This window comes from Caenorhabditis elegans, chromosome IV (assembly GCF_000002985.6).
Source record: "Caenorhabditis elegans chromosome IV".
Classification (NCBI taxonomy): Eukaryota; Metazoa; Nematoda; class Chromadorea; order Rhabditida; family Rhabditidae; genus Caenorhabditis; species Caenorhabditis elegans.
The window spans coordinates 17,030,920-17,056,598 of NC_003282.8; the positions used below are offsets into that span (position 1 = coordinate 17,030,920).

The 25,679-nt window shown below is 31.4% G+C and overlaps 5 protein-coding genes and 90 non-coding genes across 95 annotated transcripts; 43 read left to right on the plus strand and 52 right to left on the minus strand.

Moving 5' to 3' along the window:
• The first annotated feature begins 155 nt into the window (after positions 1-155).
• Positions 156-176, plus strand: 21ur-9691. The gene has a single exon (NR_068099.1).
• A 503-nt stretch (positions 177-679) lies between these two features.
• 21ur-1788 lies at positions 680-700 on the minus strand. The gene has a single exon (NR_068100.1).
• A 250-nt stretch (positions 701-950) lies between these two features.
• On the plus strand, positions 951-971 carry 21ur-8470. The gene has a single exon (NR_068101.1).
• Positions 972-1,082: 111 nt separating this feature from the next.
• Positions 1,083-1,103, minus strand: 21ur-10157. The gene has a single exon (NR_068102.1).
• A 433-nt stretch (positions 1,104-1,536) lies between these two features.
• Positions 1,537-1,557, plus strand: 21ur-9112. Its single transcript, NR_068103.1, has one exon.
• On the plus strand, positions 1,538-1,558 carry 21ur-3023. The gene has a single exon (NR_068104.1).
• On the plus strand, positions 1,542-1,562 carry 21ur-12289. Its single transcript, NR_068105.1, has one exon.
• Positions 1,558-1,578, plus strand: 21ur-14394. Its single transcript, NR_068106.1, has one exon.
• A 104-nt stretch (positions 1,579-1,682) lies between these two features.
• Positions 1,683-1,703, minus strand: 21ur-10172. The gene has a single exon (NR_068107.1).
• A 68-nt stretch (positions 1,704-1,771) lies between these two features.
• On the plus strand, positions 1,772-1,792 carry 21ur-3620. The gene has a single exon (NR_068108.1).
• A 190-nt stretch (positions 1,793-1,982) lies between these two features.
• Positions 1,983-2,003, minus strand: 21ur-5165. Its single transcript, NR_068109.1, has one exon.
• An 803-nt stretch (positions 2,004-2,806) lies between these two features.
• 21ur-2464 lies at positions 2,807-2,827 on the minus strand. The gene has a single exon (NR_068110.1).
• A 311-nt stretch (positions 2,828-3,138) lies between these two features.
• Positions 3,139-3,159, minus strand: 21ur-8487. Its single transcript, NR_068111.1, has one exon.
• 21ur-1814 lies at positions 3,142-3,162 on the minus strand. The gene has a single exon (NR_068112.1).
• Positions 3,163-3,381: 219 nt separating this feature from the next.
• Positions 3,382-3,402, minus strand: 21ur-7189. The gene has a single exon (NR_068113.1).
• Positions 3,403-3,773: 371 nt separating this feature from the next.
• Positions 3,774-3,794, minus strand: 21ur-4037. Its single transcript, NR_068114.1, has one exon.
• A 102-nt stretch (positions 3,795-3,896) lies between these two features.
• 21ur-3952 lies at positions 3,897-3,917 on the minus strand. Its single transcript, NR_068115.1, has one exon.
• Positions 3,918-4,416: 499 nt separating this feature from the next.
• On the minus strand, positions 4,417-4,437 carry 21ur-1851. Its single transcript, NR_068116.1, has one exon.
• 21ur-813 lies at positions 4,418-4,438 on the minus strand. The gene has a single exon (NR_068117.1).
• A 221-nt stretch (positions 4,439-4,659) lies between these two features.
• Positions 4,660-4,680, plus strand: 21ur-4131. The gene has a single exon (NR_068118.1).
• Positions 4,681-4,707: 27 nt separating this feature from the next.
• On the plus strand, positions 4,708-4,728 carry 21ur-11994. Its single transcript, NR_068119.1, has one exon.
• 21ur-1448 lies at positions 4,709-4,729 on the plus strand. Its single transcript, NR_068120.1, has one exon.
• Positions 4,730-4,882: 153 nt separating this feature from the next.
• Positions 4,883-4,903, minus strand: 21ur-13646. Its single transcript, NR_068121.1, has one exon.
• 21ur-11 lies at positions 4,886-4,906 on the minus strand. The gene has a single exon (NR_068122.1).
• A 234-nt stretch (positions 4,907-5,140) lies between these two features.
• On the minus strand, positions 5,141-5,161 carry 21ur-7468. Its single transcript, NR_068123.1, has one exon.
• A 713-nt stretch (positions 5,162-5,874) lies between these two features.
• Positions 5,875-5,895, minus strand: 21ur-10396. Its single transcript, NR_068124.1, has one exon.
• Positions 5,896-6,134: 239 nt separating this feature from the next.
• 21ur-8398 lies at positions 6,135-6,155 on the plus strand. The gene has a single exon (NR_068125.1).
• On the plus strand, positions 6,138-6,158 carry 21ur-8525. The gene has a single exon (NR_068126.1).
• On the minus strand, positions 6,157-6,177 carry 21ur-11416. Its single transcript, NR_068127.1, has one exon.
• Positions 6,178-6,266: 89 nt separating this feature from the next.
• Positions 6,267-6,287, minus strand: 21ur-12512. The gene has a single exon (NR_068128.1).
• Positions 6,288-6,666: 379 nt separating this feature from the next.
• On the plus strand, positions 6,667-6,687 carry 21ur-5064. Its single transcript, NR_068129.1, has one exon.
• Positions 6,688-6,971: 284 nt separating this feature from the next.
• Positions 6,972-6,992, minus strand: 21ur-9556. The gene has a single exon (NR_068130.1).
• 21ur-13838 lies at positions 6,973-6,993 on the minus strand. The gene has a single exon (NR_068131.1).
• On the minus strand, positions 6,975-6,995 carry 21ur-15158. Its single transcript, NR_068132.1, has one exon.
• A 642-nt stretch (positions 6,996-7,637) lies between these two features.
• 21ur-41 lies at positions 7,638-7,658 on the plus strand. Its single transcript, NR_068133.1, has one exon.
• Positions 7,659-7,765: 107 nt separating this feature from the next.
• On the minus strand, positions 7,766-7,786 carry 21ur-6971. The gene has a single exon (NR_068134.1).
• A 349-nt stretch (positions 7,787-8,135) lies between these two features.
• Y116A8C.19 (C3H1-type domain-containing protein) lies at positions 8,136-8,726 on the minus strand (the record flags this gene model as incomplete). The annotated part of the gene is made up of 1 exon (NM_070618.5): positions 8,136-8,726. The coding sequence occupies one exon, from the start codon at positions 8,724-8,726 to the stop codon at positions 8,136-8,138; it is 591 nt and encodes a 196-aa protein (NP_503019.1).
• A 175-nt stretch (positions 8,727-8,901) lies between these two features.
• Positions 8,902-8,922, plus strand: 21ur-3110. Its single transcript, NR_068135.1, has one exon.
• Positions 8,923-9,532: 610 nt separating this feature from the next.
• Positions 9,533-9,553, plus strand: 21ur-1806. The gene has a single exon (NR_068136.1).
• Positions 9,534-9,554, plus strand: 21ur-15596. The gene has a single exon (NR_068137.1).
• Positions 9,555-9,998: 444 nt separating this feature from the next.
• Y116A8C.20 (C3H1-type domain-containing protein) lies at positions 9,999-10,604 on the plus strand (the record flags this gene model as incomplete). Its single annotated transcript, NM_070619.5, has 1 exon — positions 9,999-10,604. One exon carries the CDS (start codon positions 9,999-10,001, stop codon positions 10,602-10,604), a length of 606 nt encoding a protein of 201 aa, NP_503020.1.
• Positions 10,605-10,951: 347 nt separating this feature from the next.
• 21ur-6381 lies at positions 10,952-10,972 on the plus strand. The gene has a single exon (NR_068138.1).
• A 753-nt stretch (positions 10,973-11,725) lies between these two features.
• On the plus strand, positions 11,726-11,746 carry 21ur-4603. Its single transcript, NR_068139.1, has one exon.
• Positions 11,747-11,834: 88 nt separating this feature from the next.
• 21ur-2010 lies at positions 11,835-11,855 on the minus strand. The gene has a single exon (NR_068140.1).
• Positions 11,856-12,261: 406 nt separating this feature from the next.
• Positions 12,262-12,282, minus strand: 21ur-2683. The gene has a single exon (NR_068141.1).
• Positions 12,283-12,390: 108 nt separating this feature from the next.
• On the minus strand, positions 12,391-12,411 carry 21ur-5056. Its single transcript, NR_068142.1, has one exon.
• A 449-nt stretch (positions 12,412-12,860) lies between these two features.
• 21ur-13167 lies at positions 12,861-12,881 on the minus strand. Its single transcript, NR_068143.1, has one exon.
• Positions 12,882-13,018: 137 nt separating this feature from the next.
• Positions 13,019-13,039, minus strand: 21ur-1188. The gene has a single exon (NR_068144.1).
• A 253-nt stretch (positions 13,040-13,292) lies between these two features.
• On the minus strand, positions 13,293-13,313 carry 21ur-11904. Its single transcript, NR_068145.1, has one exon.
• On the minus strand, positions 13,296-13,316 carry 21ur-10465. Its single transcript, NR_068146.1, has one exon.
• A 503-nt stretch (positions 13,317-13,819) lies between these two features.
• On the minus strand, positions 13,820-14,872 carry clec-195 (C-type lectin domain-containing protein; the record flags this gene model as incomplete). The annotated part of the gene is made up of 5 exons (NM_070620.2): positions 13,820-13,934; positions 13,982-14,064; positions 14,115-14,209; positions 14,261-14,534; positions 14,585-14,872. 5 exons carry the CDS (start codon positions 14,870-14,872, stop codon positions 13,820-13,822), a joined length of 855 nt encoding a protein of 284 aa, NP_503021.2.
• A 231-nt stretch (positions 14,873-15,103) lies between these two features.
• On the plus strand, positions 15,104-15,124 carry 21ur-2711. The gene has a single exon (NR_068147.1).
• A 369-nt stretch (positions 15,125-15,493) lies between these two features.
• 21ur-10094 lies at positions 15,494-15,514 on the plus strand. Its single transcript, NR_068148.1, has one exon.
• Positions 15,515-15,550: 36 nt separating this feature from the next.
• athp-3 (Zinc finger PHD-type domain-containing protein) lies at positions 15,551-17,438 on the minus strand. Its single transcript, NM_070621.6, has 4 exons — positions 17,330-17,438; positions 16,746-17,153; positions 16,050-16,250; positions 15,551-15,710 (listed from the first exon to the last, which is right to left on the minus strand). The coding sequence occupies exons 1-4, from the start codon at positions 17,432-17,434 to the stop codon at positions 15,564-15,566; spliced, it is 861 nt and encodes a 286-aa protein (NP_503022.1). The 5' UTR covers positions 17,435-17,438; the 3' UTR covers positions 15,551-15,563.
• Positions 15,724-15,744, minus strand: 21ur-15301. The gene has a single exon (NR_068149.1).
• Positions 15,957-15,977, minus strand: 21ur-5947. Its single transcript, NR_068150.1, has one exon.
• On the minus strand, positions 16,653-16,673 carry 21ur-2300. The gene has a single exon (NR_068151.1).
• 21ur-7587 lies at positions 16,750-16,770 on the plus strand. Its single transcript, NR_068152.1, has one exon.
• A 133-nt stretch (positions 17,439-17,571) lies between the features above and the next one.
• On the minus strand, positions 17,572-17,592 carry 21ur-10275. Its single transcript, NR_068153.1, has one exon.
• 21ur-7482 lies at positions 17,575-17,595 on the minus strand. The gene has a single exon (NR_068154.1).
• Positions 17,576-17,596, minus strand: 21ur-1517. Its single transcript, NR_068155.1, has one exon.
• Positions 17,597-17,792: 196 nt separating this feature from the next.
• Positions 17,793-17,813, minus strand: 21ur-9507. Its single transcript, NR_068156.1, has one exon.
• On the minus strand, positions 17,796-17,816 carry 21ur-7758. The gene has a single exon (NR_068157.1).
• Positions 17,817-18,125: 309 nt separating this feature from the next.
• 21ur-5322 lies at positions 18,126-18,146 on the minus strand. The gene has a single exon (NR_068158.1).
• Positions 18,147-18,203: 57 nt separating this feature from the next.
• On the minus strand, positions 18,204-18,224 carry 21ur-3654. Its single transcript, NR_068159.1, has one exon.
• A 545-nt stretch (positions 18,225-18,769) lies between these two features.
• On the plus strand, positions 18,770-18,790 carry 21ur-1316. The gene has a single exon (NR_068160.1).
• Positions 18,791-18,827: 37 nt separating this feature from the next.
• 21ur-2726 lies at positions 18,828-18,848 on the minus strand. The gene has a single exon (NR_068161.1).
• Positions 18,849-18,995: 147 nt separating this feature from the next.
• Positions 18,996-19,016, plus strand: 21ur-4697. Its single transcript, NR_068162.1, has one exon.
• A 224-nt stretch (positions 19,017-19,240) lies between these two features.
• On the plus strand, positions 19,241-19,261 carry 21ur-11379. The gene has a single exon (NR_068163.1).
• On the plus strand, positions 19,242-19,262 carry 21ur-8993. Its single transcript, NR_068164.1, has one exon.
• A 362-nt stretch (positions 19,263-19,624) lies between these two features.
• On the minus strand, positions 19,625-19,645 carry 21ur-10095. The gene has a single exon (NR_068165.1).
• 21ur-6035 lies at positions 19,635-19,655 on the plus strand. The gene has a single exon (NR_068166.1).
• Positions 19,636-19,656, plus strand: 21ur-9305. The gene has a single exon (NR_068167.1).
• Positions 19,657-19,804: 148 nt separating this feature from the next.
• 21ur-1640 lies at positions 19,805-19,825 on the plus strand. Its single transcript, NR_068168.1, has one exon.
• 21ur-13257 lies at positions 19,811-19,831 on the plus strand. Its single transcript, NR_068169.1, has one exon.
• Positions 19,832-20,064: 233 nt separating this feature from the next.
• On the plus strand, positions 20,065-20,085 carry 21ur-9031. Its single transcript, NR_068170.1, has one exon.
• Positions 20,086-20,124: 39 nt separating this feature from the next.
• On the minus strand, positions 20,125-20,145 carry 21ur-197. The gene has a single exon (NR_068171.1).
• Positions 20,146-20,767: 622 nt separating this feature from the next.
• On the plus strand, positions 20,768-20,788 carry 21ur-1455. The gene has a single exon (NR_068172.1).
• Positions 20,789-21,026: 238 nt separating this feature from the next.
• Positions 21,027-21,047, plus strand: 21ur-4582. Its single transcript, NR_068173.1, has one exon.
• Positions 21,028-21,048, plus strand: 21ur-3251. Its single transcript, NR_068174.1, has one exon.
• A 185-nt stretch (positions 21,049-21,233) lies between these two features.
• On the plus strand, positions 21,234-21,254 carry 21ur-11940. Its single transcript, NR_068175.1, has one exon.
• On the plus strand, positions 21,235-21,255 carry 21ur-10616. Its single transcript, NR_068176.1, has one exon.
• Positions 21,239-21,259, plus strand: 21ur-15241. The gene has a single exon (NR_068177.1).
• Positions 21,260-21,392: 133 nt separating this feature from the next.
• On the minus strand, positions 21,393-21,413 carry 21ur-10640. Its single transcript, NR_068178.1, has one exon.
• Positions 21,394-21,414, minus strand: 21ur-11964. Its single transcript, NR_068179.1, has one exon.
• On the minus strand, positions 21,396-21,416 carry 21ur-1825. Its single transcript, NR_068180.1, has one exon.
• A 726-nt stretch (positions 21,417-22,142) lies between these two features.
• Positions 22,143-22,163, minus strand: 21ur-13553. Its single transcript, NR_068181.1, has one exon.
• A 478-nt stretch (positions 22,164-22,641) lies between these two features.
• On the plus strand, positions 22,642-24,594 carry Y116A8C.23 (MARVEL domain-containing protein). The gene is made up of 6 exons (NM_001380566.3): positions 22,642-22,673; positions 22,727-22,879; positions 22,931-23,110; positions 23,740-23,967; positions 24,241-24,345; positions 24,399-24,594. The coding sequence occupies exons 2-6, from the start codon at positions 22,754-22,756 to the stop codon at positions 24,552-24,554; spliced, it is 795 nt and encodes a 264-aa protein (NP_001366950.1). The 5' UTR covers positions 22,642-22,673; positions 22,727-22,753; the 3' UTR covers positions 24,555-24,594.
• A 179-nt stretch (positions 24,595-24,773) lies between these two features.
• 21ur-1620 lies at positions 24,774-24,794 on the minus strand. The gene has a single exon (NR_068182.1).
• Positions 24,795-25,090: 296 nt separating this feature from the next.
• Positions 25,091-25,111, plus strand: 21ur-3289. The gene has a single exon (NR_068183.1).
• Positions 25,112-25,329: 218 nt separating this feature from the next.
• On the minus strand, positions 25,330-25,350 carry 21ur-389. Its single transcript, NR_068184.1, has one exon.
• On the minus strand, positions 25,333-25,353 carry 21ur-15192. The gene has a single exon (NR_068185.1).
• Position 25,354: 1 nt separating this feature from the next.
• Positions 25,355-25,375, plus strand: 21ur-5037. The gene has a single exon (NR_068186.1).
• On the plus strand, positions 25,359-25,379 carry 21ur-674. Its single transcript, NR_068187.1, has one exon.
• Positions 25,380-25,486: 107 nt separating this feature from the next.
• 21ur-11612 lies at positions 25,487-25,507 on the plus strand. The gene has a single exon (NR_068188.1).
• The last annotated feature ends 172 nt before the right edge of the window (positions 25,508-25,679 follow it).

Below are 25,679 nucleotides of genomic sequence, written 5' to 3' on the forward strand. Positions count from 1 at the left end.
ACCAATCCTTCACATTTAACATTTGATATCCATTTTCGATAGAATTATTTATAAAATTTCTGAGAATGACAAAATTCGCTTTGAATCGACTCATTTCTGAAACAATTAACTTTTGCTAGAACGTTTCATATGTAAAGGCTAAAATAAAAAACTGGTATGAAAACAGGAACTTACAGTAGTAGAAGAACGAATGATTTCTGAGCGGCTTGAAGGTGCAGGTAAAAATATGTTATTTATACTGTCCAAGAACAGTTTATGATAGAATGAGCACGCAGATTTGAATAGAGGATAGATTCGTAGAAAAGCAAGAACTGAATTTGTTATCGATTGTATAAACAATATGTGGAATGTTGTGAAAAGATTTTCACGTCCTGGCGGACACGTTAGTGCCACACAGAAGGTTGTGGCAATAATATAAGTAGAGTTTACGTGATCCCTTGATGTGGAGTTATATTTATTGAATTCTTTTCAAAAAAAAAATGATAACTACATACCTTCAATCATGAAAGTACTTGCTAGGAATTTAAGAAACTGTAATTTAATGGTAACAGTTGTACATACATAACCACAAAAATCAATGACTAGAAACAGTGAATAATTGTTTTTATTTTCAAATTTTCTAATAATCGTGTAAAATTTAAATCCAAGAGTTTTGCAATACAGAGTAGATTTAAGTTTGAAGTCAAATTGTTTGTTAATACCGATTTACCAATTAAATGAGTTGCCATATAATAGCTAGTAAAAATAGTAAAACATTAAAAAACAGTTACTCAATTTTTTAAAAAATATTCCTGTCTAAGATAGTTTTCTAGAAATTATAATGCTGAAATTTTATGAATTAGTACTATTTTTATTGATTAGCTGATTGATTACAGTTTTCAAAAGTTTCTAACAAAAATACTACTGTTTCAAATTTTTGTTAAAAAGGTACAAGTTAAAAAAGATACTGCTCCAGCTTTTTTCCATTTTAATTAAAATGTGTAATACAATTAAAATGAACTCAAGTTTCGAAAATTAATTTTGTTCAATGAAATTGTGAAGGTTTATACACACTACACCGAGCGGCCTTTACTACGAGTTCCTTGAATAATGTTTTCACTATAATGTGGAATTACATATTAAGTTTTTTTTAAACAAGAGTGGTGAAACAGGAAATTTTTTAAAAAGATTTCATTAGAATAACGTTTTTTTATAAAACCACTAAATTTCTTGAAGAAAGTTTTGGAAATTTTGCGCAAGATCGAAAATAAAGAAAACTCGATGTTGGGATAATATATTATTAAAGTTATGCGAACTTTCAAAAAGTTTGATAAATTTTGATTAAGATACAGAAAACAGGATCATGAAACCCATAGTCAAGCAGAGCACGGACATTCATACATTTCAAATGTCTTATTTTGTAATGCTCAATAATTTTAAACAAACCCCCATTTTTGGAATGTTTCAAATCCTCATTATTTTTAAGAGATTGAATTTTTTTGTTAAACTTATACTGTTTCAATAAACTAGTAAAGTTTCAACAAAACATCAAGGTTATTCGGTGAATCCTCGGATTGATTCATATCGCTTGACTCAAACTCCAGTAGAAATTTGTCTGCAGACTTCTGCAGATGTGGCAATCAAAAAGTGAATACATACAATTTGGACAGATATAGCGAAACTATATATTTCCAAAAATTGCAGAAACTTCCAGATTTCATGTATTAAATAAAACCTTGAAGAATATTGTTTCATACAGTTTTGAAAGTGATTAACATTTCTGAAAAATTAATATTGGTGTATAAGTCAAAAAAATATTTGGAAATTAGTTTCATAATAAAGGGAAAATTGGAGTGTTCTTCTGGAACATAATTAGATTTTGAACGAAATGAATTCAAAATTCTGAATTTCAAAAAAAAAACCAAAATTAAATGTTTCCTCTAAAAGTATTCGAAAAAATTAAAACCGCAGTATTCCTCTAGAACATTTTGCTTTGAATTCCCCGTCTAAAGCAGAACCATGCACTAAAATTTGAGAAATTTTAATAATTTTTTAAACTGCATGAAACAGTAATTTTGATTTTGATTTCGTTTCAAACACATCCATAAACGCGTTAAACGTCTCATGCCATCAAACTTATCCAAATTAAGTTCGTCGGGATTAAATTACAGTCATCCAGTTTATTTGTTTGTTTCCGTCAAATGATTTAAGAGCAAAAAATGCATAATCAGAAAAATATGAAAAAAAAACATTTTATTCTTCTCGAAAACAACATGGGCGTCTAAAAACACACGTATTATTTTGATTATCAATTAGGCTATAATAATCAAAACCCTTTAGAAGTTTTTATTTTCAGAAATTTCTGCAACTTTTGTTTTACTATTCATATCTTTGCGCACACATGAGATATAACAAAACGGCCAACTGAGTACCTGTTAATAATTAAACAACACTTATTTTTTTGATTTAAAGATTTTTGATCAGACACCTGGTTTCGGAGTTACAGGAAAAAACATGAAAAACAAAAAAAAAGGCACTTTCAACAGATGTAGCGCTACCAATAAGCTATGCCTGAGTCTGAAAAATTCCAGTTTTGTTTAACTAACTAGCTAATACATCTACGCATACAAAGTTTTTGATTTCATGAGGAAATAAAAAAATCGGAAAAAATTTTTTTTTTCGTTGTCATAGTTCGGAGTTTTAAATAACCTGGAAGTTGACCGATATGGCTGATATCGTTGGGCTTGTCATTACTAACAGTCTGCTATACAACCGCAAAAAAATATCCAAGAAAAAACAAAAACTAGAAAAAAACGACAAAACTTATCGAACGGCATATATTTTGATACTGAAATTTGACAAATGTTAATAATTACAAAAACTGTATGAAACAGTAATTTTTGGATTTTCTTTCAAACACATGCATTTCACAGACAACAAACGTCTCATGCCATCAAACTTATCCAAATTAAGTTTGACGGTCATAAAATTTATTTGTTTGTTTCCGTCAAATGATTTTTCCAAAACTTCCAAATCTCCATTAGATTTCCCGCTTTTTTTAGAAAAAAATAAACATCTTGTACCCCCCAAAAGTATATTAAATTTGAAACAGTATGCGAGATACATAACGTTTTTTTTTTTTTAATTTTTCTATTGGTCGCTAAAACACGATCAAGTGTATTAGTGGAACCTGAAAAATATAAATTGATTTCACGACAGTATGAAACAGTATTTCACAAAAAGTCAAAAATTTATATAATAGGTTTAGACCAAAATATAATAATTTGAAAAATAGCAGAATTTGAGTTTTCCGGCAAGTTTTAAATATGATTTTTTCTCCAAAATTAAACAAAATCCTATATTGAAGTATGTTGTCTCACAAAGTGCTTTTTCACGTTGATTGGAAATAAAATCCCACTATAACTGAACTATGAAACATTTAAATGAGTTTCAGTACTGTATGAAACATTTTCAGATTTTATTTAATGCGTCAAGTTGGTCGAAATAAGTTTTTGAACGATTGACAATGCAATTTTAAAACGATTTGAAATAATCAGAAATTATTATTTCTACAAAATTGGATTCTTTGTCAATTTATTTTCATTTTGTCAATTAGGACTGGTATTTATTCTTCCCAAAAAATTTTTTGAAATAAAACCTTTTCAATCTTTGTTTAATATTTAAAAATGTTAAAAGTTAGAGTTTATTGTCATGATTAAAATTTCAAATTTTTCTTGAAAATTAAAAAAAGTCAACTTATATAATTTCGAGCTTCACAAAAATGTATTCAATGCTGAATTTGAAAGGCAGTCACATTAAACTTCTAAAAATGGTAAACATTTTAGAAACCGTATGAAACAGTATTTTTCTAATTTTTTGTAGACAAAAAAACAGAAGATTTTTCGAAGAAAATCTTCTCACTCATAGCAAACCACTCATCGATGCTTCATTTTTTTAGTTCAACATAAGCAAATACTAAAACAGCAGAAAAATTTACAAGTTACAAATATTTATACAGTCATAAAATCGTGAATTATCTTGTTTTAAATGTCGTTAATGGGACGGAGAATTATGTCTGAAAAATTAAAATAATTCAGCATAACTTGCATTGTGAGATATAAATAAAATCTTGAAATGCTCATATTTCTACAATATATTATTCATTCATGGGGAGCATTGAAGCTTAAAAATTCGCAAAAAATTTTCCCGTGGTGGAGAGTTGAACAGTCATCAATCCCTTATATCCGCATCCCGTATAGAATTTAAATGCATTAATATAAATATTATTTCTAAAAAAGTCACCATATATACTTTTTCAGATGGCTTATGGTTATCCCAGTGTCCGGTTCAACTTCCGAAAATTTGGAAATCGGAAAGCTTATCAACTCACTTATCAACTCACCCACTTTCATTGAAGAAAATTTCAAAGTTCTCATGGTGTCTTATACAAATGACGAAACAAACAAATAAAACGAAATTAAAAGTATAAACAACGCGAAACAGCGGGCTTTTTAAACAAAACGTAAATTTTCAAAAAACCTGCATGGCTTACAAGAAATGTGTGCATACTCTGACGAGGGAAAATTTTTTTAGACGTCCGTGCCTGCCTGCCGTCTTTATTGTAAATTCTGATGTGTTTCGGTGTTAGTTTTTAAAATTGTTAAAATTTACTTTAAATGTTCCCATGTTTCAATATTTTTATAAATTGTATGTTTTCAGTAACAAGCATTGCGCATATCAATTGATCTTTCAATTTTCCAGATAAAAGTTATAAAAATAAAAATCTAGATTTATTGTAATTGTTGTTTTTTTCAGCTTGTACAATATATTCTTATGACTGCAATAAAATTTTTAATGGGAAATTGTGGAAAATTAGATTACCAATACTTTGGCAATTCACAGGATTGTGCACAACCCATAGTTAACATCAGACTAAAAAAATTTAATATGCCATATTGAAGCTTTGAAACAGTAAAAAATTTGTGAATTTTTCTGGTAAATTTGCAAATCTTTATTTTTTTAATCTGAAATTTTAAAAAAGCAAAAAGACTTTCTTATAAGCTTCTAAGTTCCACTAGGTTTCTTAGTTTTATCTAAACAATTCTAGACTTTTTCATGTTAATAATTAAAAAATCAGTAAACTTTCATTTTATAAACACGTCAAACACGTTAAGTTGTTAGAATTTTTTTGAATGTTAAAATTATTTTTAAAAAAAAACAGAAAATGTTAAAATTTTTTGTAGTTTACAAAATTGGATCCTATTTCAATTGATTTCCTTTTATTTACATTGAAACCTGTTTTTTAACTTAACGAATAAAAATAAATAAAAGAATTAAACCTATACATCACCAATGCTGAGGAGAGTAAAAAACCATTTTCAACAACAAAAGTTCAATATTTGTTCTTATTATATCGACTCAATCTTTTTATTTTTATTTAAGATTGAGCAAAAGCGTTCTAATGACGGAAGGAGCAATATAAATAGACAATTAGATAGTGCGTTACATGTGATTGTGTCCTGTATTCAAAAATTGGAAGTGTTTCAATATTAGAACATGAGGCTAAAAAATTTACTTTCCTGTCCCACAAACGTACCAATAATATTTTTTAAAAATTTAGAATCCAAATCTATCAAAACATTTCCGGAATTCCATAATTTTTATTTATTTTTCTTTTTTTTTTGGGACGAAAAAATTCGCAAAAAATTTTCCAGTGGTGGAGAGTTGAATTCATCATGAGGCTAGCATCGATGCTTTATGTAATGAGAAGGAACCTGCTCATCCTAATTTTATTCACAAATAAAAAATTAAAAAAAACCGAAAAAAACCGAGGAGACTCAACGGAGCTCAACGGGCTCAATGGTACCTTGAATCAAGGAGACCTTCGAAAATTTGGAAAATTTGAAAAAAAGGTGAGCATTTTTTAATGATCCCTGTTGAATTGTATTGTAGTAATGAAACAGTAATTTTTATTAGTAACTTTTCACTTCAAAGCACAATGAAAGAAAATCAGTTTAAAATCACAGAAAGTAATACAGTCGCAAAATTAACTGAAGCTGACTGCAGAAGAAAAACCAGTTGTCTCAAACTGGATTAATAAGTTAAGAATTACCTTTCCAGATTGCTGATGAAATCAGTGAATTGTTGGAGAATACTACTTCTCACTGTGATTCATTTCCTGCGTTACGGCTGTTTCAAATGGGCTAATGTTTCCATTTTAATTGCTTTGTAGTAATGAAACAGTAATTTTTGTAATTTATATCTCAAAAGCAGAACAAATATTTTGCAAAACATAAAATGAAAGATTACCAACTTAAAAGTGTGCCTTCAAAAATAAGAAATAAATATGAAACAGTTTTTTAACTAGAAACAACTTCACTGTCTTACTGTTACTTATCCGTGAGAAAATGTCAGTCACACACTACGAGATTTAGATATTTAAACGAAATAAAAGTGGGTTTGAAAAGTTTTCTCATTGTGTTTCGAATTTAGAAAAAAAATTTTGAGTTCATTCAGGGATTTGACAATTTTTCAATAATAATGGAGATATCCCAAAAACGAAAGAAAGTTCTACACCCCTTGTTTCACCTTTGAAACTGTACTTCGAATATCTCATAAATATTTTTTCAATAAAAAAATTTCGGTTTCAGAAAATTCATAAGTTTCATTGAATAAATAGAGCGCTGATCATGTTGCTGGTCATCTTTTTTCCAGATGTAACTTTGTATATAACTTTCGTGTACATAAGCAAAGTAAAATGCTTAAAAAACAAACTATGAGAGATCTCTAAAGAATTCTTATTTTTAACTTGATAGTGTCCTATAAATGCAATAAAAGTTAACAAACCTGAATAATCGGTACGTTCGAACCTAATTATTTTAAAAACTTTTTCTGATCTACACCGTTGCTTATCAGAAATTTAAGTGGGATTTGCTTGTAGTTTCCAAAATACTTTTGCAGATGATAGTTATATTCCAAATTACAGCTGAAATAAAGATTGAATGCAGATCAAAATAACCAATAAAATTAAAAAGTAAATACATAGACCCCATGAAACAGAAAAAAATGTGGCTATATTTGCAGCTTTCTAATAGAAATTTTATACGCTCAAAAAGCAGAAATGAGCTAAAAGAATTTCAACAAGATGTGTTAACCTGGGGGTGCGGCAAATTTGCCGAATTTGCCGAGCTCGGCAAAAATTCAGTATTGAGTTATTTTAATATTTAAGCAGACACACTACACGGAACTGATTCAGAAAACAGATGTGTGTTAAAAATTTAGTAGTTTCGGTGCTCCAAAAAACATAAACTGATCGATTGTAATTTGTAAAGCACCATACTTTTCAGCAACATGCAAAGTTTGAGGTATCTTATAGCGTTAGGGATTCGTATTTATTTGAAAAAGTATTGATGAATTATCCACAAGTTTTATTGTTTCCTTTTGAAAAGCTCAATTTTTGCCGAGCACGGCAAATTTCAAAAAAGGAGATTTGCCGAATTGGCCGAGCTCGGCAAATTCGAAAAATTTTCAAATTTTCAACAAAAATATATAGTTCATCCTAATTTCCACATCCTTTCTGTATTTTTAGGGGAACAGTGTATAAGTTTTTTCTCTGTTTCAGGTGTTCAATTTATTTGGTCTTCAGTATGAATGTTTGATATTCAATTCAGTTGGTTTAAGATTTGGACACGATTTTAAAATGCAAGTAGTTGTGGCGGAAAAATAGTGACCAAAAAGCCGTCTTCACAATTGAAACTTTTTCTTGGTCAATGAAATTTTACTTCTACGACGTGCTATCGAACTTGAACCAAAACATTTGTAAACTTTGAAAATTAAATTAAACGCCTGAAACAGAAAAATTTTATGCTCCACCCGTTTTTTTCAAAACTCGTAAGTTCTGAAACTTGACTGACGCAGTGACAGGATGAATTTTGAAAATTATGAGAAGTATTGAAAAATGATAAGTTGAATTTTATTAGTCTGAAAAATAATAAAACAAAAAAAGCCAAATCCAAAAATATGGACATCAGAAAAAAAATATATAAAAAGAGTATAAGATCAAACGGAGAAGAAATTGAAAATTATAAAATCCTCAATTTGAAATATATAAGGAAGTAGTAATTGGTGTTGAATTGTTGGTACAATCAACAGGAAAACTAGTGAAGAAGAGCTGAGCAATGCCAATTGGGCAAGAAACTTGTATAGTCCAGAGCAAATGCACGAGACAGGTCTGATTCAACATTAAGCTTGAAATCCGCCATTTCCGCTGATTCGGTTGTAGAAGTTGAGCCAAGAGCTCTGTGGATGAACTGACACCTGGCTCCGTACTTGCAATACCCGGTTGTCGAGAATTTATCGCAAAGAACTGTTTTATAGTTACGATGAGTTTTCTTTGCCTGTGTGAACCTGAGCTCATGCACACTGTGAGCAAACTTACATTGCTCTCCATAAATACATTTCTGACCTCTTCTTTGAAAACCACACAGAGCTGTCTTGAATGCTTCTTCCTTCTTTTTCAGTCTTTTCATTTCGTCGTGGAGATCGTCAGAAATTGTGCATGAGTCGTATTTTCGTGATTTGTGCTGTTTCATGAGTGGAGAAAACTGATCTCCGTCATAAGATCCTGGAGAAGATGACAGTGAAAGCGATTGAGGAGCAATATTAATAGGAACAGTTCCGTCTGGGAAAGCACATTTCAGAAGGAAACTGGAGAGGGATGTTGTTTGGTTGCTAGATTCCGGAGACATTGTATAAGCAGTTGAGTAGTTGCTGAAAAAATTTATTTGGAAGAAAGAAAACGATAGAAAGATAAAATAATAATAAGAAACAGTAAAAAGAGTGAGAGTCAGAAAATTATTGTGCTAATACAAAAGTTGACTGCAACAAGCAGGTATTATATTCATCATAGTGATCATACCATGTTGCATTATTGAATTGAAAACAGTTTGAAATTTCAGAGAAACCACTTTTTGGAGAATTTAAGCTGATTTAGAAAAGCAGGTCTAAGAAAGTAAGAAAAATGTAACCATTCACGATGAAAGTAAATGAATTGAATGACACAATTGACAGACTGTATTCAGGAAACGGAAGGAACGCTGGAACAGTATCTAATCGATAACATGTATATTTGTTGCAAGCCCCGCCCACTTGCAGGCCACACGCTGTAAAAAGAAGGCGATATGTACAGGGAGGTTTTAGGAATTGGGATGGATGGGATAGTTTTTTGTAATGTAGTTTTTTTTTTGTTGAAAATGAACTTTTGGATACTTGATCCAAAACTCTTTCAAAATAATGTGGAACCCTAAGGGTATGTATGTAATACCTCTTACTCACCTTACCTCTAGCAGAAATATATTGTGAGAAATATTCTACAATTTTTGGAAAATTGTTAATCTTGTTGAAATTTCAATTTGATTATAATTATCTCTATCTAAGTTTTGTGGTTTCTCATTGAGCTAATAAGCGGCTGAAGAGAAGTTTGCAAACAAAGTCAAGTCCCTATTATTTCCTGTTTCATGGAATCTATTTTATAAAACCAAAAGAGCTACTGTGGTCTTAGTACTGTGCTTTGTGGTTTAATTTTTCCACATAAGATTTGACTGAAAATATTTCAAACTAAATCTTTTGAAAGTTAGTAAAGCGGTTATTAATAGTGGTGTCTTGCCAAGTTGCTAAGGAAAAATCGAGCCTGTAAATGGGCGGAGCTTCCCGATCAATAATTGACTCACTACGCTATCGATTGGATCAATTTTCAGCGTTCATGCAGTTGCCTGATGACAGGATGACAATTGTGTCATTCATGCAAACAACTGTCATCCTGAGAAGTTGTTCTTTAGCTTTGCTCTTTTTAGGGATTTTTTTTGTAAAACTTTAGCATATTGTGGATATTTTTTTGTGTTGCTTTTTTACTTTATTTTTGCCTTCAAGTCTTTTTGTCGTTAAAATATAATTTGCGTAATTAATAGTTTTTCCATTCTTTCATTATTCCCATTTTTCAGAAATTATATAAGTTCTTCACAATGTTTGTTCAAACAACCAATCAATCGAATACCCTCTCCAACTTCATTCTGACGTGTGCATTCCCTGCTGGAGCTCCTGTAACCAATTACCCTCCATCCCTTTCACATACATCATCTCCAGGATCTTCCGTATACGAAGCTTCTACGAAAACGGAAGCAGTGCACAAATTGGAGTCATATCAATTACAGGCCAGCAGAGATCCGTGCACAATTCCCGACGAGCTTCGTGAAGAAATGAAGAGAATGAAAAGACAGGAAGGAGCATTCAAGACAGCTCTATGTCTTTCTCACAAACGTGGTAAAACATGCATTTACGGAGAACAATGTAAATTTGCTCACGGTGTTCATGAGCTCAGGTGTCAACAGGCAAAGAAAAACCATCGCAACTACAAAACAGTACTTTGCGATAAATTCACGACAACTGGATATTGCAAGTACGGAATCAGGTGTCAGTTCATCCACAGATCCATGGACGCAACTAATGTAACCAGACCAATAGACACAGCGGATTTCAAGCTTGACGTTCAATCGGACCTCTCTCGTGCATTTGCTCTGGATTCTTCAAGCTTCTTGCCAAATTGGCATTGTTCAGCTCTTCTTAACTAGTTTTCCTGTCGATTGTATCAAAATTTCAAAACCAATTACTATTTCCTTATAGATTTCTAATTGAGGATTTTATATTATTCAATTTCTTCACCATTTTATTTTATACTCTTTTTATATATTCTTTCCTGATGTTCATATTTTTGGATTTGGTTTTTTTTTGGTATATTTATTTTCAGACTAATAAAATGCAATTTTAAATTCTTCAATACTTCTCATAATTTTCAAAATTCTTCCTGTCACTGCGTCAGTCAAGTAACTTACGAGTTTTGAAAAAAAAGTCAGGTTGAACATAAAATTTTTCTGTTTCAGGCGTTTAATTTATTTTTCAAAGTTTACAAATGTTTTGGTTCAAGTTCGATAGCACGTTGTAGAAGTAAAATTTCATTGATCAAGAAAAACTTTCAATTGTGAAGACGGCTTTTTGGCCACTATTTTTCCGCCACAACTACTTGCATTTCAAAAACGTGCTCAAATCTTAAACCTACAGAATTGCATACCAAACATTCATACTGAAGACCAAATAAATTGAACACAACTATTCAGCACTACTCGGCAAATCTCTTGTCCTGGAGCGCGGACGGGGCGCGACTAGATCACGGGTTCGCGCTCCAGTCACCCTTTTTTTCGCGCTCCTTACGCGCCACGTGCGCGCTCCAATCGCGTTTGCTCCGCGCGCATTCCGAATTTGAAAAATTCTTACGAAATTTTATGGGACGCGGTCAGAGCGCCAACGAGGCGCGGAAGGAGCGCGAAAAAACGTGTGACTGGAGCGCGAACTCGTAATCTAGTCGCGCCCCGTCCGCGCTCCAGGAGGAGCGATTTGCGGAGTAGTTCTATTTCTAATCTCTTTTTTTCTCAACCTTATGAACTATTAATATAATTCGTATAATACCTATTTTCATATTTCTTGTAATCTTATCTTGATAATGTTTTCAATTGTTTGATTTCTAATGTGTGGTTTAATAAAATTATTTTTTTCTTAACAATGACATTATCAATCACATTAGTCAGTAAAAATAATTAGTTATTGGAAATTGGTCTTATTGCTGAAATGGTTCTAGATTTCATGCAAATACATTTTTTAAAAAGTTTCTTATAGCGTGGATTAAAGTTTTAGCTACTGTCATGACACAAGTCGTCAGCAATTTTTGTATTGAATGAAAAGTGAAATATTAATTTCAGATTTTAAAATCTGAAGTTAATGTTTTGCTTTTCAAAAGTATTTTAAATATTAACATTCAGACTCAGTTAATGTTTTTAAACTTTTTTATTTGTTCAAATGACTCATTTGAAACAGTAATTAATAGCATGAAAGTTTCCGTCAAAGAACTCATGAAAACAGTAGCTTTTGCTTTTATCGCAAAAATTTGTAATTACACAAAAATGCAAGTTTTACGAGAGTGCTTTACGCAATTCTAATATTTCGAATTCTCTGAGTTATATTAAACTAGAAATAAAAAATATATCAATGATGTAAATTAGAAAAATTCCGTTTCAGGAAGACATATAACTTTTTGTCATTCAGTTACATTTTCTTTTCATTTTTTTTCAATTCTTCCTTTTTTCACTGATATTTTTTTCTAGAATTTTTTCAATTCAATAGATTTTCCAATTTTTACACAGCCGAAAATATATGAAAGTCTGAAATGTATCTCACAACAGCAACCGTTACTACATACTGCATACAAAGTTTATATGGAAATAATAACTCCTACTAGAAACTGCAAATTTTGTTTTAGTTTTTTGATAATTTCTGAATTATTTTTTAAACACTACAAGTTGTTTAACCGAATAGGAAAAAACTGTACTGCATGAAAAATTTCTATAGAATATATAAATCCTTTTAGAAACAGCAATTTTTGATATTGTTCAAATTTCCACAGATACTTCACGGAACCTTTTCTGTGACCATAGTGAAATTATTTAATAATAATTTCGAAAATTGTTTTTTTTTTTCAATACCTACTAAATGAAGTGCTATATTAAACCGGCTGAAAATATAATAAAACAAAATTTGAAACTATATTTTTCGAAATATTTCTGAAATATCGACTTTTTCCCATAGCGCTCATATTGCTTCAGAAAACGCTCAAATATCGATCGGATACTTTTCCAACATTCTAAAAGTTTTTTGAAAGTAGTATAATTATTGTGTCATTCATTTATGCACCTTGTTATCGGTCTCGATTTTTTTCAGGTTTAGTATAATTTAAAAACAATTTTCCACTTCTTATTTTGCCCAAAATTAATAAAAACGAAAACGAAAAAAAAAAACCAACTAATACAATTGTATCTAATATGAATTATCAACTATGAAAAACCGTAAGTGTTTTTTTAAATGTTTTATTCAATTTCTATTCAGAGTAATAATTATGTAACAGTATAACAAATATTTTCCAATCAATTGGCTTACTGAAAAACTTAAGACATGCATAATGGTAGTGTCAATTGTGATCTACTTATAACAATTCTGTGAAACATTGGAAAATTATTCGCGCTTTTCTTATTTTTTTCAACTTTTCATACCTCACTCTCTACCATTTATTAAAACAAATCAATTTCCAGAAATCACTAATTAATTCGTATTTTAATCAATTTTGAATTCTGATGATAGAATCATGATATTTTTCAATTCTATCGAAATTACGAGAAATTGCCCACTTTTTGAGCCAATTTGTATTTTTATCATAGTTTTAAACAACAAAGAAATTACTTAGGGGGAATACGAATTGATTTTATATAACCTTTGGGAAACAAACGATTTTTTTTTTCAAGTGTTCATTTTTTTTAAATTTTTAATTCTCTGGTATTTTTTCTAAAGCAAAATATATATTTAAAAAAACCTTCGGAACGCAGGCCCAAAAATTTGAAACGTTACGTTTTCAAATAAAAATCCCATTGGTATAACCGTCACTCCAAACAAAGTTCTATAAACTGACATTTTTTTGTTTAAATCTTTCAAAAAATAGACTTACTTGGCACGTTTTGTTGGTGTTTGCAATTTTTGTTGCAAAATTGGAAAAAATATAAAGATTTAAAAATCTCGAAATTATTTCTAATATTCGGAGCAATTATAAATCCAAAAGTTTTAATTAATGGGATGAGACTCTTGCTCGTGAGCTTTGCTAAACGAAATTTTTTTGTCTGTATTTTATTTGTTCATATGATTCATTGACTAACACTCTGGACATTCATTCTTAACAGAAAACAAAAAATTATTCGAATTTATATCCGCACGCCACTCCAATCGCCAGATTATATTCTGTACAGCTGACCAAATTCAATTTTGTGTCACTGTAGGCATTGTACACTGTCAGACAATCCTGTTGTCTGTAATTTTTGAAATATCATGCTAAAATCCTGAGACATATTCTCACTGAGTATCATATCCTGGATCCCAAAGAATTCCCGACAGTAAAAGTTCCGTATCAGTAGTATAACCGTCACTCCAAACAAAGTTCTATAAACTGACATTTTTTTTTGTTTAAATCTTTCAAAAAATAGACTTACTTGGCACGTTTTGTTGGTGTTTGCGCTACAGTCTCGCATTCCATTTATCCAAATTCCATCCCATTCTCCAGTTTGCAGAGGAGCTACTACAAATTCTGAAAACTTTTTGAAATTTTATTTATCTGTTTCACTCCTAAAAAACTAACTGTTCAACCAATCAACTTCACTGCGGGTTGCAAGCCCTGTCATTATTGCACCATTGTCAATGCAAGTTTGCAAAGCAACTTCTCGGGTCGCTCCACGTTCCAGTTGAATAAATTTCATACACACGAAAATTGAATCGGGTCTACTGAACAGCATCCAGCCATTTTTACACAATCGTGTGGTCCATCCATTCTCAGTTTTGGACCAACTTTCGTTTACAGGTCGCCTTATATCGGTTTCCGGAAAAGCTGGACATGTACTGTTTGGTTGGTCAGACTGGGAAAATTTTTTGATTAAATTTTTTCGAAACAGAAAAAAATCCCTACTTTTAAAATTAAATACTGCCCCATATCTCCTTCATTGGTTTTAATTTCCAGGATCTGATCAAGGATCTGATCAAACCCAAAAAGGTGACAGTTCTCACTACTGTTCCAAGAAGCCAGGATAACCGTGGAAAAATCGGAAACGATTCTCACGCAAGAGTTAAGATCCATGTTAATTAATGGATTAACGTTGAATTTGTCAATTGTTCCATAAAATATTAGCATTTTCTCAACTGGCATAGCCGGTTTAAGGAAAAAAACGATTTTCAAGAAGAAAACTAGTAGGCGCATGTTTCTGTAAAACAAAAAGTGGAAATGTTGAAAGTTCCTTTTGCTTGGTTACCAAAAACAGTGTCGTGGCACTGGAAACACATAAAAGTTTTTATTTGGAATGTAGTTTGGTGTGGTTAATGTTTTTTGCAACTAGGAAACAACTACAAAGTTTTAGAGAAATTTCAAAATTTACGAAAAATATACTGTTTCATAATATTGATAAATTTTCAAGCATATCAAACGAGCTGATCAAACACGCTGATTTCGTGGAGGATTTGCAATTCCAGATTTGAAAGCATCACATAAGCGGCTGACATGTCACGGGTATAGCCACGGACATCTCACTGGCATTGTTGGCTCATGACGAATAGGCATAGCAACCGACATCTAGCGGATTTAAGCATCCGACAATTAATGGGTGTAGATGGCTGATATTTATGACATCGAAGAAATGAACAGCTAACCTATACAGCGACTGATCTCTTACAGGTAGGTGTAACCGACATCTCATAGGTACATAAAACCAACATTTAACGGGTAGAGGCAGCCGTCATTCAATGACCATAGCTGCCGACATTTTACAGATTTTTTACTGTTTCAGAATGGTCATTCAAGTTTTATAAATTGAAAAACAAATAATGGATTTATTCGATTTTTTATTAATTTTTAAAAATCTACAAACAAAAATAAAACATGTGTCCAATTATTTTCAGCATGTACAATTTTTGCACTGAAACTGCGAATTCCACTGTTTGCTCCGGATTCCAGTACACTTCAAATGTACCCATTTTTGACATTTTGTGCACAGACAGGTGCCGTTCTTGCTTGCCAGAGTGCAGATTGGGCAGACATGGACCTGAAAGTTAGGACAGTTTCGAAATAAAGAACTAATAAATTTTAATTTTTTTGACACTTTGTTTATTCGGTAATGAAGCAGAATTAATTTGAACTCTTTCATTTTTTCTGTAAATTATATTTTAAGTTTTGCAAGAACCTAGGCAGGTACGTAGGCATCTAAAATATTAAGATTTCAAAAAAAAAAATCAAAATTTCAGAATTCAAAAACTATCAGTTTTGAAATGATAAATATGTGGTAATTTTTGTTTTTTTTGATTGAAGTTTATTGAAACCTTAAAAAAACTGGAAACTTTACTACTTCCGTGAAACATTATTCAATTTTTTTTGAAACACTAACCTGTTTAGTATCCTTTTTCTGATTAATCTCCGGCTCCATATTCTTTGCGATTTTCAGAGGCCTTCCTCTTTTCCTTGGTGGCTGCTTCTGGAGCTTCTTGACTACCTCCCGGCTCCTTTCTGCTGCTCCACATGGTCTTCCACGATTCTTTGGCTCACCTTTCACAGCTTCCTGTTGAATCAGAGCCTTTTCCTCCGAGTTCTGAATTTAAAAAACTCTAGAAATTAAATATTAAAAATTTTAAATTTAAAAATTCTAGAAATTCTAAAATCCTACATTTTTAGTAGTCTAATTTTCCAAATTTAATTAAGTTTTTTTATTGCGAAAAGTTTCAGAATTCCAAAGCATTTTTTTTCAATTTTCAAGAATTGAAGAATTTTTGCAACTTCTAGAAAATTTTTTAATTCAAAAAATTAAGCTAAAAAATTAGGCCTGAAAAAATTCTAAAAATAAAAAATACAAAATATTCTCTGGCAATGAAAGTGTCGAACAATGGTTTTTTTCTGAGAAATCAAATTTTTTTGATAGATTAGGATTTTAAAATATAAATTCAATCCGAAACTCCACTTTTATTTCTTAATTTAATTTAAAAATTTCTAATTTTTTGGTCATGTATCCTTCGAATTGACAATTTCACAAAAGTTGAAAACTTTACTGTTTCAGTGAAACATTATGAAATTTTTTTTAAACACTAACCTGTTTACTTTCCTTTTTCTGATGAAACACCGGCTCAATCTTTTTCGCAATTTTCAGAGGCCGTCCTCTTTTCCTCTGTGGCTGCTTTTGGAGCACTACAGCTACCTCCTGGCTCCATTTCGCTGCTCCAGCTGGTCTTCCACGCTTCTTTGGCTCAAATTTCACAACTACCTTTGGAATCTGCACCTTCTCCTCTGAACTCTGTTTTCTTGGGCGTCCTCTTCCTCTCTTGGCTTCTCCTGCTGGATTCTTTACTGGAACCTTCTTTTGTTTTCTCTGCTTGCTCATTTGAGCCACCACTACAGGATTGAGCAACTCATTAAACTGATTCTTTGATCCTCCAAATATCATCACTCCACAGATGTAGTCCACGTTGTGATGTGGGTTACGGATCAGAGCTTGTACTGCCTGAATTTTAATAAATGCTTGCCTACGTGTCGGCCTGAAGCCTATTTGCTGCCTTTTGATGGAGCTTAAAACCGAGAAATTTTGATTAAATTTGAACAAATTTTCAGCTCAGAACTAGAACAAAAATTCAAAAAGTATTTTAAAGAATTGAGAAAAGTGCTGATTACTTAACTAACCATATCAATTGTGCTCAGGGGATAATCGTCGTCTTCCTCCTCAATTTTGATTTCTTGCTTGACAACCATGTTCTCCTGGTTCTCGATTGCTGATAAGTAGCTCATTTTTCTGAAAATCGATAATTCAGTGGATGAGTAATAGAGAAAATTAAAATAAAATTAACTGAAAATTTATTTGAACAAAAAAAATTAATCTGGGCAGCTGTTTTAGATATTTTTAGGCTACTTTAGTGTTTATAGAACTGATTTCTGCATTATACGAATCGATTAAAAACGTTTGACATTAGAGCTTAAACAGACATTATAAAACAGAAGGAAATTGTGTTACAAAAAAATTTGGGTTAACACTTTTGTAGATATTTTAACTGTCACTAAAAACTGGTAATGAATTAATAAACTCATTTAAAAATGCACGAATTTCTGAGAAATAAGAATGTAACAGAAAAATGTTATTACTAGATTGCTCTCATTTTATCCGCCACTATCAACAAAAACATTAAAAATAATGAAATTGATAATTTTCATGAAACAGTGAAAAATTGGTGACTGATTGGATTACATCTTGAACCTCCACTATAGCAGCTTGGTTCATTTTTGAAATTAAAATTTTTAATGCAAATATGTAGAAAATTAGATAATCAAAACCTTTGCAGTTGAAATTTTTTGATAACCCATAACCAAGATAGATGTAAACTGCCAAAGTTGAACATATTATAGGCTAAAATTTTATCGAATTTCCCTAATAAAAATTGATGAATTCGCTTACTTTTCAAGTGTCATAATAAATTAAGCCTAAACTACTCGGTATTCTTCCGCAGCGTTAGTGCATTAAATTTGATTGTTTTAATGAAACCTATGAAACTGTAAAAAAAAAATTCGATGAACGATGGCTCTACTACCGCCATTATAATTATAAGAATTTAAATAGATTTCATGAAACAGAAAATTTTTGGAGTAAGGAAAATATATTTAGAGACCGTACAAGTAATGTAAAGAGCAAATAAGACAAAAACATCAAAATAGATGGCAGGTCTATAAAAATGATTGTAAGAACAAAAACAGAGGACGCTGTGTTGTTCTATCCTTCGTCTTTGCCAAGAGCAAGTTTTCGTCTGGGAAATCGATATGTCTGGATGAACAGGGACGTCATAGGGTCATTGAAAGGAGGCGATGTATATGTACCAACTTTCGAAAGAGTTGAAAAACCGTTGGAACACCAAGTATGACGTCATAGCCCTGGTACCCAATAAATGATTCAATTTCAATTCAGCATTAAACTTAAGATTTGATTAGACCTGTTTGTTTTTGTTGAATTAATTTTATTAGAAACGTGAAGACGAAAAGACTTCCGGTTTCAGATTTGCTGGCCTGTTTGAGATGAAACGAAATTTCACTGTTTGTGAACTTTAATATTTTTCCCATCTTTTGTTCCAGTTTCATTCCACACCACTTACTGAAAATTTCCGCTCAAAATCATTTCACCCAGATTGAAAAAAAATTGCGCAATTTGCTTCAAACATTGTTGGTTGAAAATAGTTATCACCAAAACGAATGTTTTGAAACAGTGATTTCATAAAATAATTAATTTAGCAATTTTTAAGCGACAATCTAGAAAAAATCTGTTCTATTGTTTTATTATTTCCAATCATTTTAAAATGTTCAGGAGTTAAAAAACCAGATCAAACCAAAAATCAGTTGATCAAATTTTCAATTTCTCTCCAAATTTCCGTACAACAAGACACTTCTAAACTTTTTCCTGATTTTCAGAAAAATTCAGCACTTTCTCTAATTTTCCAGCATTTTGATGTTTAAGTATGTAGATTTTGTTTAGTACTGACAATTAAAGAAATATTGCAATTTGGTTTTACTGTTTCATATTAATAACAAGTATGGGTCTGCTTAAATACTTTATTTAATCAATCCGATGATCTTATTTATAATTTCAATAGATTTATACAATTAATTTGCGAAAAAAATGTAACTGACTGAATTTTTCAACGCAATTTTTTAAAAGCATTCTTCAAAGGCAGTTCCAGAAATTTGTCGGTTTTTCGATTTTTTTATCTGAAATTTTTGGATTCAAGAGTTTTGGAGTTTGTCGGTTAGATGGACTGAATCTATTATGAATCTACGTTTTTACGTGGACTTTATCATTTTGTGTACAAAACAAATTAATAGCGCGAAAGATATGAGGATATTAGTAAATGTCTGCATAATTCTAGACGTAAACAATGATTTGCTTAAAATTGAATATTAAATACTGTTTCAGTAAACTATTAAGTCAAGTTAAATAATGGTTATCTAGTTCTTAGTCCATTCGTGTTGAATAATTCCAATGGAAAGTAATAAGTAAGTTGAAACAATTTTTTTGAAACTTTTCCAATTCCGTGGAAAATCGCACATAATTCAGCAATTGGAAAACATTCTTCAATGCTTCGCGTTGTTCACAAATAACGGATTACCTAAATATTTTGCTCTTACTGAGATATGTATTCGGATTCTCTCTAAATTTTTTTTTTTGAATTTTTTGAAAACAGTTCTGGATTTTTCCAGATTTTTAGACCAAGTACAGACAATCTTCTGCCTTCCTGCACCCTCTCCGATCTTGCATCAATTTAACGTCAAAGAGATACACAAAAGTATTAACTTTTTATAAATCAAAAAATTAAAAATTGTTGAAAAATTTTCAATGTTTCACGATGTTAACAAATACATTGATTGGCCCAATATTTTGCTCATGCAATTAAAATTGCCTCCGACGCCTGTACTGAAAATATAATTTTTAAGCATTTATAGGTTTTTATAACAGAACATGATTGTAGATTATAGAAATATGGAAACTTTTGTTAACATCATGAAACTGTGCATTTTTTAATCTGTTCTATCGTATTTACTCGATTATTGTTGCTTGAAAATACTAGTTTTTTAATAATATATTCATATATTATTTTTATGTCACGCAAATAATTTTTTACATGTCTTTATTTATTGTTAATTGAAAATGTAGGATTATCATGCCAAAAAAGGAGGTTTTGCAATAAAATTTGCAGTTTCAGTGAAAATTGGAAAAAATAATTATTTTAAAGCTTCTTGGAGAATTAGGAATTGTTCTTCTTTTCCTCACGTTCTCCCTCATTGTATTCTCCACCAAGTGATCGAACACGTGGAAACAATCTTCCAGGATTTTGTGTGTGAACCGAGTAAGATTTTTTTTTGGAAGTACGGCAATGTACTCAAATGTCCGGGGAATGTAAATTCAAATTAAGCTAATTCTTAAGTTTCTGCAGGTACAGTAATGTCTGAATGTCTGCCTCCAAAGAAACGTTAAATTTAAATTATATCGGTTGTTGGAAAATGCTTTTTTCGCAAATGTTTCGTCAAAAAAATATTTCTCCGTTTCAACAGTTTTATGAAAACAATTTTTGGTCAACTACTCACTAACGTTCACTGATTATTGTCGGATTATCAGATTATTGTTAATGTTTTGAATTAAAAAGTACATACTCGTGGAACAATTTGATCAAAACTGAGTTGAATTTCTTACAACTTTTGGGTAGATCAAGGTTCATGGTTTTCATGAATTTTGTAGTTTAAAACAACTTGGCTCAAATGAAACCTCAAAATTTCTGAAGAAACGAAAAAAAAAATCAACTGTTTCATATTTTCCCTAAATTGTCGTGATGCAGTGCAAAATCCATTAGTTCCATTTTTCACGCACGCTTACTTTACTTGTTGAGCAATTATGAAAAATTGGTTAAAATTCGATTAGATATGTTGCTCTTGATTCAAATACTTTTACGAACAATCAAAAATATTTTTCAAATCGCAACATTTCAAAAATCAAATGCTAGAAAAGTTACTGTTTCTGTTAATTTTTATAAAAAGATTTGAATTGTTTTTAGTATTTATTATGTATCTAGCAGCCGTGGCGCAATTTTTCAAAAAAAATGTACAAACAGGGAAACAGAAATATTTTCTGAAAGTTTATTTTTGGGTATCATTTTTTTCAGAAAGTACCGTATATTAGAATCGTTTGCACTGAGGTTATAAATAAAATATTGAAATGCTCACGCTTCCACAAACAATATTAGATCAACAAACAAGGAGTGAAAAATATAAACAACGCGAAACAGCAGAATTTTCAAAAAACACTTGAAATTTTCAAAAATCCTGCATAACTTACTGGAAATGTGTACACTTGATCCTACTTTAATTTTATGAAATCTGACGTGTTTCGGTGATAGGTGTAGGAGGCTATGCAGGGGCCTTGTTTAAGTATTTGTGACAGTACAATTTTGTTTTAAGTGACGTCATATTATTGGTGCGTGAGCCCAGATAGATCCGAGAAGCCATGCTTTGGAAATAACACTGAACATGTTTTTTATTCGTTTTTTTTGCGTCAAATACCTAATTGGTAAACGTGAAGTTTTAAAAAATATGTAAGCGATTTTTTATTCAGCTTGTACGATCTATTGTTATGACTGGAATGAAATGCCAACTGGGAAATTGTGGAAGATTAGATTGTCAATACTTTGGCAATTCATTAGATTGTGAGAAAACCGCTTTTATATGAAGCCCAAAAATTTAATAAACCTTTATTGAAGGTTTGAAACAGTAAAAAATGTATGGACTCTTCTGGTAATTTTGCAATTCATTATTTTGTGAATCTGAAATTTTAAAACAGCAAAAATACTTTATTTTCAATTCTGAACTTTTAAATTTCATTAGGTTTCTCAGTTTTATCTAAACAATTTTAGACTTTTTTCATGATAAAATTAGAAAATCAGTAAACTTTAATTTTATTGACTATGGGAATTTTTAATTTGAGACTCTAATAAAATATTGAAAATTATAACGTATTAAATAAAATTTTTGAAACAGTTAAAAATATAAGTTGATGCCTTCTTACACCAACACTTTGTATATAAAAACTTGTATCATAAAAAACAAAATTACGATTAATTTTGAAAATTTTTGGTTAGCCTAAAAAACTTGACCAATCAAAGTTGAGCGTATATATTTTTTGCGCATTTTTCAAAATTACTGGGAATTCTGTGTAACTATTTGAAAGCTTCAATTGCCTAATTTATATACTAATTTAAATAGGATACAAAAAAATAGTACAATTAAGTTTATCCAAGGCCGTAGAGTTTGTGTATTTTTCAAATTAATTTTACGTTTCTTCGGCGAAAAAAATTTAAAAAAAAGAAAAAACATAAAATTGGATTTTCTAGAAAACAGGGCAACACGGGAAATTGAATTTTGTAAATTATTAATTTTCTAGAGATTAAAAAAATCAATACTCGATTTCTTTTTATTTCAAACAAAACGGCGTCTACTAGCGGTAAGAACCTTTGAATTTCAACTTAAAAAGTTGTTTTTTTCAAAACTTTGCAGATTTTATAACAAAAATAACGTGTAAATATGAGCGAAGAACATCATGACATGGAGACTGCAATTGAGGATAATCCTATAATAAGAAGAAGACGGGGACGATTTGAAAATTGTCTTTCTGGGATCGAGTTCTGGTGTTTGATGATTACGAGTGAGGTTAGATCTCTTCTCATTTAGCTTTCAAGTTCTAAATGAACGGGTTTTTAGACAGCACTCTCCATCTATGTCCTGATCCACTGGCTTCTCGGATGTGGAAGTCATATCACCTTCTCCAGTGATGACAATGCGGCTGTTTTGAGTTTCATATATTTTATGTCAACTCTTCTCGCTTTTTTGTCAATTATGTCACATGTCAGTGGGCTACTGGTCCCGCTGTTTTTGTTCAGTGTAAGTGCGCGATCCTGAGAGTGTGTGTGTGTACTACGCAACATATCTGACGAGCAAAACATCTCATAGCGAAAACTACAGTAATTTTTTGCAAGGCTACTGGTTTCGCCACGCGTTCCAAAAATCAAGGCGCGTGGCGAGACCATTTTGCACGTGGAGTCAGAAAGTCCCATTTTGCTTCGATCTTCAAAAAATGCGGGAGAATGGACGCAGACATTTCATTTATTTTGCATGGTTAAGAATGTGCTTACGTCACAATTTTTCTGTAAATTTCTTTTTGATTTTCCTCTACAGTGTACTTTTTCTCCACTTTTACGGCTTTCGAAAAGGTCGCATTTATGCTAAACCACGTAGTGTCAGGCTGTTTCATTGTGGATTGATCTACGAAAAATGAGGGAATATATTTTCAGAAAAATTGTCACGTGAGCATGTTCTTAACCATGCGAAATCATATGAAATGTCTGCGTCTTTTCTCCCGCATTTTTCGAAGATCAAAGCAAAATGAGACTTTCTGACTCCACGTGGCTAAATGGTCTCGCCACGCGCCATGATTTTTGGAACGCGTGGCGGGGCCAATAGCCATTTAAAGAATTACAGTAGTTTTTTTTAGTTGAATATCTTGAATTTAGGGAACCGGATCATTCGTCCTGTTTTTCCTGGTCAACATCTCTACAATGCACACTCCACATGCGGTTAATGTTTACAAGCAACTTTGCCAGTCAAATATTACCAAAATCTATTGTGAAGCTATTGTGGAAGACAAAACTGTGACAATTGTCAAGACTTGGATGCTCATCCTTTTCTTCTTGATCACTTGTGTGACGATTTTGTTTCAGTTTACACGAAATGATGAATATGTGAGTCTAAAGTGCGCTCCGCGGCCAATTGAGAACGCTCCGCCCACTGAACCATGGGTCTCGTTAGGTTGTCAATTTTCAAGAATTTATCGTCTTTCTTGCATTGTTTCCTGTTTTTTTTTTCAATGATTTTTGTGAGGTTACCATCGAACAGTTGTATCTACGATTTTCCCGCCAAATACCTAACGAGACCCATGATTCGGGGTGGAGCGTTTCAATTGACCGTGGAGCGCATTTCCACGTCAACCAAAAGCTTCATTGTCGATTTTCAAGGCTCGCCGTCCGCCACCTCCATTCCATCCAGCTTTCTATCCATATCCGATGCCACGAGAAACCCCGATTGGTGCAACAAATATTGATGAGCCGCCAAGATATTCGGTATACATCTACTCTTCCAAACCTTTCCAAATATAATTTTTCAATATTTTCAGACACTCGAACCCATGTCCCCTCCAAAACCCGGCTCATCAACTGTGACGTCACCGCCTCGTTACAGCTACTGGGAACGAACGTTCGGAAGAGCTAGAAGTGCTGCATCTCAGTGCTCGGAAGTTTCTGTCAAATCAACAACTGCAAAGAGTCACTAGGAATGTATATTGAACTTGGTGTGAAATAAAAAGCACGTAGAAAATTGAGATTTCCATGGGAAACGGGGGGAAAATATCTGAAAAGTGAAATTTACTAAAAAAAAACTAATCTATTCATCCCTGAGCTGCTGCTTTTAAAGGACATTTAGTCGCCGTCTCAAATTAAAAAAATTATAGTTTGAAAACTTTCCAATAACTTCCGCGAATCAAAAAAAAGTTACAAAAAATAATATCGTAGTAACATTGTACTAAAAAATTCAATTTACCTTATGAAGTCTTTGAAACAATAAAAAATTTTATGAATTTTTCTGGTGGTTTTGCAAAAATTTTGTATTTTAATGATAGACTTTTTGTGAATTTATTTTCGAAATTTTGGGAAAAAAGACTTAGATATAAGCTTTTAAATCATTCGGTTTCTTAGTTTTATCTAATAAGAAACTTTCACATTTTCCTGGAAAATCGTCAATTTTTTGAAATTTGGAAAAAAATTGATGTTTCACCTTATTCACAAATAGCGAATTGCTTTATTATTTTGCTTATGTCTTGTTATTCTTTAGATGCCGTCTAAATATTCGATACTAAAAAAGATAGTTTTCAACTTTAAAGCTACTTGTAAATGTTTCAGACAAATTTCTGACAAACAACTGTCTTTCAGCACTTTTTTTTTGGTTTTGCAACAGTTTTATTTCAAAGAGAAAGTTAGAAATATTAGCTTTTCAAAAATTAACAAATGTTTAAAAATATGATATTTTTTCGACTGTTTCATGCTGTTGATAAATTGCAAAAATTGTGTTCAATAATTAATGGAAAGTTTTAATTAATTTGCCAAGAAATTGAAACAATTCTTACGATTTTCAGGAAAAAAACCTTCCACAAAAACATCGACTGTTTTGGGTTTTTTATTTTAATACAGCAATTTTTACATAAGCTGCTCTTCTCTATTCTCTTTTTTGAACATACAAACCTGTTTTTCGCTGTAGGTAGGCAAGATTCCTTTGTATACCTACCATGCCTAATTCTGCAAATAAAGCAGGTCCTATTACCTGTGCTGCAGCTCTAGAAGTTTTCAAATAATTACTATTCTAATACTGCTTTTGTTTCATAAACTTTGTGAAATTACGTGAA

Bases quoted from the DNA above. Each gene is read 5' to 3' on its own strand.
- athp-3 (NM_070621.6), bottom strand. From the start codon at position 17,434: ATGAGCTACTTATCAGCAATCGAGAACCAGGAGAACATGGTTGTCAAG. The intron at 17,154-17,329 runs GTTAGTTAAGTA...ATTAAAATTCAG, and splicing joins CCCTGAGCACAATTGATATG to GCAGTACAAGCTCTGATCCG. The intron at 16,251-16,745 runs GTTAGTGTTTAA...TTTTAAATTCAG, and splicing joins AGAAAAAGGAAAGTAAACAG to AACTCGGAGGAAAAGGCTCT.
- Y116A8C.23 (NM_001380566.3), top strand. From the start codon at position 22,754: ATGAGCGAAGAACATCATGACATGGAGACTGCAATTGAGGATAATCCT. The intron at 23,968-24,240 runs GTGAGTCTAAAG...TCGATTTTCAAG, and splicing joins TTACACGAAATGATGAATAT to GCTCGCCGTCCGCCACCTCC. The intron at 24,346-24,398 runs GTATACATCTAC...CAATATTTTCAG, and splicing joins ATGAGCCGCCAAGATATTCG to ACACTCGAACCCATGTCCCC.